The 8,690-nt window shown below is 36.8% G+C and overlaps 2 protein-coding genes across 2 annotated transcripts; both read left to right on the top strand.

The window, feature by feature from the left end:
- On the top strand, positions 1–2,345 carry LOC103724293 (putative leucine-rich repeat receptor-like protein kinase At1g68400). The gene is made up of 2 exons (XM_008815508.6): positions 1–1,587; positions 1,768–2,345. Exons 1-2 carry the CDS (start codon positions 384–386, stop codon positions 2,271–2,273), a joined length of 1,710 nt encoding a protein of 569 aa, XP_008813730.3. The 5' UTR covers positions 1–383; the 3' UTR covers positions 2,274–2,345.
- A 3,815-nt stretch (positions 2,346–6,160) lies between these two features.
- On the top strand, positions 6,161–8,153 carry LOC149768507 (uncharacterized). The gene is made up of 2 exons (XM_089930449.1): positions 6,161–7,136; positions 7,252–8,153. The coding sequence occupies exons 1-2, from the start codon at positions 6,190–6,192 to the stop codon at positions 7,271–7,273; spliced, it is 969 nt and encodes a 322-aa protein (XP_089786575.1). The 5' UTR covers positions 6,161–6,189; the 3' UTR covers positions 7,274–8,153.
- Positions 8,154–8,690: the final 537 nt, after the last annotated feature.

The following is an 8,690-nucleotide window of genomic DNA, read 5'->3' as shown; positions in this document are numbered from 1 at the left end:
ACCTTGACTCTTGCGGAACAAAGGGAGAGATTTTTTTTTTTTTTTGGTTGTTTGTCGATAAAGAAGAATATCTAGAAATCATCAATGTCTGACAGAGCTCCAAGCACACCCATCCATTTCCTCCCCACTAGTCAACATCTTCTCCTTTCTTTTGGCTTCCTTTCCCCTGTCCTTTATGTGCACTTTCACATTCGTCTAAAAATTTCCTTCCTTTTCCCCTTGGAGCCGTCTCTGTGTCTCAGATATTCTTTACCTTCTTCAAAAAAAAAAGTTCCAAACCCTCCCGCCAATCTCTTCTACAGTCTCAGTATCTCTTCATTCAGCCTCTATTTATAAAACCCATCGCTTACCCCCTCTTCTAGACACAAACTGAATAATCCCAAATGGCATTGCTCCATTACCATCTCCTCTCCTTGTTCTTCTTAACCATTGCTTCTGAACTTGGACTAGCTCTCCACAGCCAAGACCTCCTTTCCCTTCTCTCCTTCAAGGCCTCTGTCGATCCCCTCAACACTTTGTTGTACACTTGGGAGGGTTCCAATCCATGCTTGGGCTTATGGGTCGGGGTTAAATGCTACCATGGAAGAGTGGCGAGCATCTATCTCGATGATGCCTCGCTGGTGGGGAGTGCAACTCCACTGTTTGGTCTGAGCCAGCTCCAAGTCCTCAGCCTCAGATGGAATGCTCTCAGTGGCTCCCTACCCCATCTGACCAACCTCACAAACCCGAGGCTGAGGCACCTCTTCCTCTCCCACAATCAGCTTGATGGAACTCTCAACATTTCGCTGCCTTCTTTGCTTTCGCTTCAGATCGAGCACAACGATTTCTCCGGTGGGCTGGAAGGATTGCAGCTGCCATCTGTGGAGGACTTCAATGCATCAGCGAACCGCCTGGCTGGAGAGATCTCCGGTGGCCTTTCGAAATTTCCAAGTTCAGCTTTCAATGGGAATCCGGCTCTTTGTGGTTCACCTCTTCCAAGCTGCAGCAAGATCTCCCATTTGTCTGATGCTGCGAATACTAGTCCGTCTCCAGCTCCTACGGTTGTTAGTACCTGCTCCAGTAGAAGCTTGTCTAAACTCGGTCTGACCGCGCTCCTGTCCGTCAGCATCGGTGACATGGTGGTGATAGCAATGGCTCTGGCTATCGTCGCAGGAATGTATACATGGTTTAAGAGGAGGTTTTCGATGCCTCGGAATGCTGCTGCCGGTGCTCGGGGGCTTGAACTGCATCATGGATTTGCTGAAGAGAAGGAGGAGACAGATAGCAGATTGGTTATCTTTGAAGGAGGGGAGGATATGAGGATGGATTCCCTTCTAAAAGCTTCAGCTGAGGTTCTGGGGAAAGGGATATCAGGGAGCACATACAAAGCAGTTCTCGAAGATGGAATCATGGTTGCAGTCAAGAGGCTTAGCGGGGTGCAATTTCCTTCCCACAGCAAGGCTTTCAATCAACGCATGCATCTGATCGGAAGGCTGAGGCATTCCCATGTGGTGAGCTTGAGGGCATACTGCAATGCCCATGAGGAGAAGCTTCTCGTCTATGACTACATGCCCAATGGAAGCCTTCACTCCCTCTTGCAGAGCAACAGTTGAGTCTTCTGAACACTTCATAATTTCTTGGAGCAGTCTCCAGTGAACGAACTGTATCCATATCTCATCTACGAAGGAAAATAGTTTTTTGAAAGGAAATTGCAGTAAAAGAGCTAGTAAGTTCAGATTTGAAGAATAATATATATATATTCTATGTTTTCTTTTGGTTCTTTTGCAGGAGGAAGGAACTTGGACTGGAGGAGTAGGATACAGATACTGATGGGAGTAGCCCATGGTCTCAACTTCATCCACACCTTCCCTGCACGGCCACCACTGGTTCATGCCAGCATCAAACCATCAAACATCCTCATCGATGAACACGGCAACGCAGGCATCTCAGAATGCAGCATAATGTGCTTTGCGACCAACTTTCAGTACCAATCTTTGCCCCCTCATGCTTCCACCCTTTTCCCCCAAGGAATGAACGCTGCAGCAGCATCAACTTGGCATGGCTACAGAGCTCCCGAGCTCTCGGTGGGCAAGGGGAAGGCGACCCAGGAATCGGATGTCTATAGCTTTGGGATGGTGCTATTGGAAGTGGTGACAGGTAAAGAGATTGATGATGGGGAATGTGGAGGGCAGATGATGGGGATGGTGAAGATTGGAATGATGTGCACCGCAGAATGCCCTGATGAGCGGCCGAAGATGAGTGAGGTCTTGAGGATGATGGGTGAATTTTTGTAGGGAGTAGCATGTACTTCTTGATCATGTTCTCTGAATTCCAGCACTGGAGGCTAAATTTTGTTACTGCATAAACAGTGCTTGCTTCACAATGAGCCCTGTGATTTTATTTGGATGTGTGCAATTTTTCATCCAAAGGTACCAGTTCCTAGCACATCAATGTAGAGCACCTTTAAATCCTGACTTTGCCAAGATAACTTAGAGGCGTTTTGCAGAACAATGGGCCCAAGTAAGAATTAAAAAAAGCCGAAAATGGCTCAGTATGCCAAGAAAAATTTTACGGAAAATTACTTTTTCATCCCTCTAAAAACCCTACTGTAACAGGAGGTCCCTGTTGATCGAAAACAAAACTTCCGGTCCACCACTAAATGGTTCTTTAATTCCCAGTCCCTGAGTTACTATTTCCTTTAAAATATAGTATCCAAAGTGCCCCCAGGTTACGGTAACTACCCCCATATTGCCGGAAGCGGAAAAAAAAATCTCCCGCGTTCTGTTTTCTATCCGGAACACACTTTGTTTTTCTCTACTGAAGATGCTCCCAAGTAAGCTTCCCACTTGCAGCCCTTAAGCGAAGATGCCCCTGGTGATCCCACGGAAGATGTTTACCGAAGATGACTTTGGAGGAAGATTTTGAAACAGAAAAAAGATGAAAAAATAGCCCGCAATAGGGTACACGTTTTTGTCTCTGTTCTTCTCTGTTTTGTCTTTGCCAATGAAGATTGTTTGGTCAGGGAAGAGACAGGCACCCATTAGGATGGATGCTAGACGGATAGGGAGAGAGCATGTTGAGCCTTGTGTTGACCTAAAAACGTTGAGAGTTCCTCTTACTCTTTACCTGTTTCCTGTTTGAGCGAACGCTGATAGTCTCTCTTTCTCTATGTAGTGAGGCGCTGCTCCACTATATTCCTAACTCTGTTTGCAATTCAAAATTATCTATTCATTGCCTCCTCTTTTTTCCATTGTCATGGCTTCATAAGACATTGGTAGCTCTGTTTTTATGGCCATTTGTTGTTATGGTAGCAAAGCTGTGATTATTTTCATCTCAAAGGACACAATTCTTGATTAAATTTTTAAGGAAATAGTTAAAAGGTGGAGACATTTATCTTCTACAATGATAGAAGTTAAGTTTTATATTCCAAACAAGTATAGAATGCTTGTTACGCTCATGAGCGATAAGGATGTTCGTAACATGCATCAAATACACGTCAACTTAAATGCCAAGATGATCGAGATGGTTGTTACTCATTCTCCAACCTTGATCGAAGGTGCTGCTGTGGTAATTGAGAGGTATTCCATATTTAAAATTTTAGTTTGTGCAACGGACTTTAGTAAGTTTGCTAAAATAATGTTTATCCTATTGTATGGACAGTGGCTCATCCTATTGTGCTGAAATTAGTTCGAGAGGAAAAAAAATTTCGAAGGTTAGCTCAAGTAATTTTGGTCAGGTTGTTGAAGAAACAAGAGCCGCAATTGAAGAGGAAGCAAGTCAAAAAAATTCGTTGGACGCTTGGAAAAATAGTATAGAGGGCGTTGGTCAGAAGTTCATGAATGTGGAAACTCTACGTGACACCATTCGCAATTATTGTATTGCAAATTGCCGAAATTTTGTCTTCGTGAAGAACGATCGTGATCGAGTTGCTGTAGAACGTGTATATGAAGATTGCGAATGGCGTATCCATGCTTCTCGCCTTGGGAATGGTGAAAAATTTGCAATTAAAAAAAATGCACCGTAACCACACATGTGGAGGAGGGTTGCAAGTGCGGTCTCATCCAAAGGCTTCAAAATGTTGGGTTTCAGCCAACCGACTTAGTGTGGAAAATCGACTATTACATCACATTATTAGCCAAATCCTCTTTCCCAAAATAGGTAGGTTTGATTTTGTGTCCGAAAGAGATATTCTTGTTATGTTCCACATTCTGAACAGTAGCCCCCAAGTTTACCTCACCTCAGGATTAGACACATGGTAGAGTCTGTTGGAATTTGAATGAATTTTGAAAAGTTTTAAAGAGGTGTAAATAAAAAGATTTGTAACCCCCAAATTTTTAAAAGAGTTGTTATAACCTTTAAGTATTTCAAATTCCATTTGGAAGTTTCAAAACTTCCCATTATCTTTCATTATGGCCTTAATGAGGCCATAAGTATTCAACCGTTATGGTTGGATGACAAAAGGCCTATAAAAGAGCCATTCCTTGTATCTAAAAAAAAAATATACAATAAAAAATCCTTCTTCTTCCTCTCATTGTTTCTCTCTACCACCATTCTCTCTTTTACAATTTTCTATATTATTGGGCAACCGATATAGACTAGGTAATCTGCCTACTACAGACGTGCACTGTAGATTAGGCCCGTTGTGAGCCGTTTGGGTTGTATCTTGGAGCCGTCGCTGACCGCCAATACCTGCACGTGGGGAGGCAACAACGGTTTTAGGACAGTGCGTCTTTTGGCGTGCCTCTCACACCTCACAGGCCAGATATTTTCTTACCACTATTTTATTAATTGTTAGATTTTCTTTTATGTGATTTAAATATCTACAAAGCATCTTGGTAGATCAACATTCTAAAACCGTTGTTATATTGTTTCATCTATATGTTTATATATTCTGCAAGATGCATAGTTGAACACTGTTTTTGTTCATCTTTGATAGAAATCATTGCTGAATACACTTTAAATAATAATATATATATAGTTTAGCTTTAGATTCTCAATTTTAATATTAAACTGTTTAATAAAAAAAACAGTTTACTGCTTAATAAAAAAAAAATAGTTTACTGTTTAATTTAAAAAAAAAACCAGTTTACTGTTTTACTGTTTTAATAAAAAAAAGTTTACTGTTTTGATCAAGAAAATAGATTACTGTTTTAATTAAAAAAAAAACAGTTTACTGTTTTACTGTTTTAATAAAAAAAAAGTTTACTGTTTTGATCAAGAAAACAGATTACTGTTTTAATTAAAAAAAAAACAGTTTACTGTTTTAATTAAAAAAAACAGTTTACTGTTTTAATAAAAAAAAACAGTTTACTGTTTTAACAAAAAACAGTTTACTGTTTAATCAAAAAAAAAAAAACAGTTTACTGTTTTAATAAAAAAAAACAGTTTACTGTTTAATAAAAAAAAAAACAGTTTACTGTTTAATCAAAAAAAAACAGTTTACTGTTTAATCAAAGAAAACAATTTACTGTTAAAAAAAAAAAACAGTTTACTGTTTCAACAAAAAACAGTTTACTGTTTCAACAAAAAAACAGTTTACTGTTTAATTAAAAAAACAGTTTACTGTTTTAATAAAAAAAACAGTTTACTGTTTAATAAAAAAAACAGTTTACTGTTTAATCAAAGAAAACAATTTACTGTTAAAAAAAAAAAAACAGTTTACTGTTTCAACAAAAAACAGTTTACTGTTTCAACAAAAAACAGTTTACTGTTTCAACAAAAAACAGTTTACTGTTTAATTAAAAAAAACAGTTTACTGTTTTAAATAAAAAACAGTTTACTGTTTAATAGAAAAAAAAACAGTTTACTGTTTAATCAAAGAAAACAATTTACTGTTAAAAAAAAAACAATTTATTGTTTTAATATAAAAAATAGTTTACTGTTTTTAATTAAGAAAATAGTTTACTGCTTTAAAAAAAAACAGTTTACTATTTAATATATATATAAAAAAAAAGTTTACTGTTCTGATTTAAAAAAAAAAATAGTTTTGGTGAAGATATAAGTATTAAATCTAATTGGTGACATTAGGGTTGTTTTCCTTTACAATTATTAGTAAAGTTATTGTTACATAGTATATTATTAAGAGATACTCTTAGGAACATCTTGTTTAAATTTATTCATTAGTGACATTATTGTTATTATTTTTTCTCACAGTTGAATACTCTACTGCCTTTTTTTTAAACTTTAAAAACTTAGAGTTTAAAATTTAGAATGGCAAATATGGAAGAAGCTAATAGTATTAAGCCTGAAAAATTTAGTGGACAAAATTTTCGTAGGTGGCAAAGACAACTTAAATATTGGTTGACTGTGTTAGGACTTGTATCTGCAATAGAGGAACCACGGTCTAATCAAGAGTTACCTTCACAAATGACTAATGAGCAAGTAGAGTACCACTGCTATAATAGAATACTTAGTGCTTTGTCTGACCACCTTTATGATGTGTATCATGCCACTACCTCAAGTGCAAAAGAACTTTGGGATGCTTTAGAGGCTGAATATGGGATGATAGATGCTGGCATTGATCGGTTTACTGTCTCAAATTTTAATAGTTATAAAATGGTAGACAATAAACTAGTGGGAGATCAAATTCATGAGTATCAAGAACTTCTTAGAGGAGTTGAGAAAAAGGGAACCAAATTTAGTGAAGATTTTAAAGTCTCCTGTCTTATAGATAAGCTGCCATCATCTTGGAATGATTTTGCTAGGACCCTTAGGCATAAACAAGGAGAGTTAACCTTAACCCAAGTCATAAACTCTCTTAGAGTTGAGGAAAAACATAGAGCCAATACTAAGAAAGAGGATGAAAAGACTCTTAAGGTGAACCTAGTTGAAAATAATACTAAGAATTTTTACAAAAGAAATAATTTCCAACATAGGGGTAAGAACTTCAAGAAAAATAATAAGTTCCACAATCGTTCTAACCAAAACCAAAACTTCCAATATCGTAATAATAATAATAATAAAACATTCAAGGGCAAAGGAAGTGAGAAAAGACTATGCTTTGTTTGTGGGAGAACTAATCACATGGTGAAAGATTGCTTCTTCAAGAAGACTGAGGAGTATAAGCCCAAGCCCAAATCAAATCACTATCAAAGAGATCCAAAGGCCCAAGTCTATATGTTGATGGATCAAGAGAATTCAGCCGAGCCATCCTTTAGGTATAACTTTAGTTCTTCTTCTATTAATTTTACTTATGGAAATAAAGATTGGTGGTTAGATTCTGGAGCTAATGTACATATTTGTTTTGATAATGGTTATTTTAAAACTTATCAGAAATCAAGTGGAGGAAGTGTAACATTAGGTAATGACTCTGTTGCACGTGTGCTTGGAGTTGGAGACATAGATTTGAAGATGACATCTGGAAAGATCTTAACTTTGAAAGGAGTGCGACATGTTCCAGAAATCAGAAGAAATTTAGTTAGTGGGTCATCCTTAGTCCAACAAGGATACAAGGTTGTTATGGAATCCAATAAAGTTGTAATTTCAAAAAATAATGTATTTGTTGGGAAAGGATTTATTAGTGAGGGGTTGTTTAAATTAAATGTACTTTCAGAAGTTAAAGTTATCTCTTCAAGTGTTTTCAATATTGAATCTTCTAATGTATGGCATGAACGATTGGGACATGTACACTTAAAGAAAATTAAAAGAATGATGGATCTAGACTTAGTCCCTAAGTCCAATCTAAACTTCAAACATAAATGTGAAGTGTGTGTACAAGCCAAACAACCTAAAAGGCCTTATAAGTCTGTAGAAAGAAACACTCAACTCTTAGAGCTCATACATAGTGATGTATGTGATTCGAACAGACCACCTACTAGAGCAGGAAATAAGTATTTTGTGACTTTTATAGATGATTGTTCGAAATTCTGCTATGTGTACTTAATAAAAACTAAAGATGAGGTGTTTAATAAATTCAAGATTTATAAGACCGAAGTAGAGAATCAATTAGAAAGAAAGATTAAGAAACTCAGATCCGACAGAGGAGGTGAGTATACCCTTACTAATTTTAGCATCTTCTGTGAGGAATATGGAATAGTACATGAAATAACTCCGCCATACTCTCCTCAATCTAATGGAGTAGCTGAAAGAAAGAATAGAACTTTAATGGATATGGTTAATGCGATGTTGATAAGTTCTGGGCTACCTGAGAATTTGTGGAGAGAAGCAATTCTTACTGCATGTTTCATATTGAATAGAGTAACTGTCAAAGATAATGATAAGACCCCTTACGAAATTTGGAAGAAAAGAACACCTAATCTTAAAATCTTGAAAGTGTGGGGGTGTTTAGCTAAAGTAGCAATCCTTGAGCCTAAGCGAAAGAAAATAGGGCCTAAAACTATAGATGCTGTCTTTATAGGGTATGCTCAAAATAGTAGTGCCAATAGATTCTTAGTTATAAACTCTGAGATTAGTGAAATTTCAAATAACACAGTTATAGAATCTAGAGATGCTACCTATTTTGAAGATATATTTCCTTATAAAAATAAAATTTCACACCAAGTAATAGATAAATCATCTACTAATGATAAACCTTCCACTAGTACAAGTGCATCTAAGGAACCAGAAACACAATTAGAGTTAAGAAGGAGTAAAAGGTCTAGAATAGAGAAAAATTTTGGAGACGAATTTTATACCTTTTTAACAGAAGGAGATCCTACTACCTATAAGGAAGCTATGTCTTCTTTAGATGCTCCATTTTGGAAGGAAGCTAT

This window comes from Phoenix dactylifera, chromosome 1 (genome assembly GCF_051530095.1).
Source record: "Phoenix dactylifera cultivar Ajwa chromosome 1, Ajwa_hap1_PhDact_Kaust_v1.1, whole genome shotgun sequence".
Classification (NCBI taxonomy): Eukaryota; Viridiplantae; Streptophyta; class Magnoliopsida; order Arecales; family Arecaceae; genus Phoenix; species Phoenix dactylifera.
Note: the sequence above shows the minus strand (reverse complement) of the source record. Positions and strands in the feature narration are given on the sequence as shown.

What these genes read in the sequence shown, in the direction of transcription:
- LOC103724293 (XM_008815508.6), top strand. Translation starts at nt 384, where the DNA reads ATGGCATTGCTCCATTACCATCTCCTCTCCTTGTTCTTCTTAACCATT. An exon ending in CTCCCTCTTGCAGAGCAACA is followed by an intron (nt 1,588 to 1,767) that starts GTTGAGTCTTCT and finishes GTTCTTTTGCAG; the next exon opens with GAGGAAGGAACTTGGACTGG.
- LOC149768507 (XM_089930449.1), top strand. Translation starts at nt 6,190, where the DNA reads ATGGCAAATATGGAAGAAGCTAATAGTATTAAGCCTGAAAAATTTAGT. An exon ending in TCAGCCGAGCCATCCTTTAG is followed by an intron (nt 7,137 to 7,251) that starts GTATAACTTTAG and finishes AAAACTTATCAG; the next exon opens with AAATCAAGTGGAGGAAGTGT.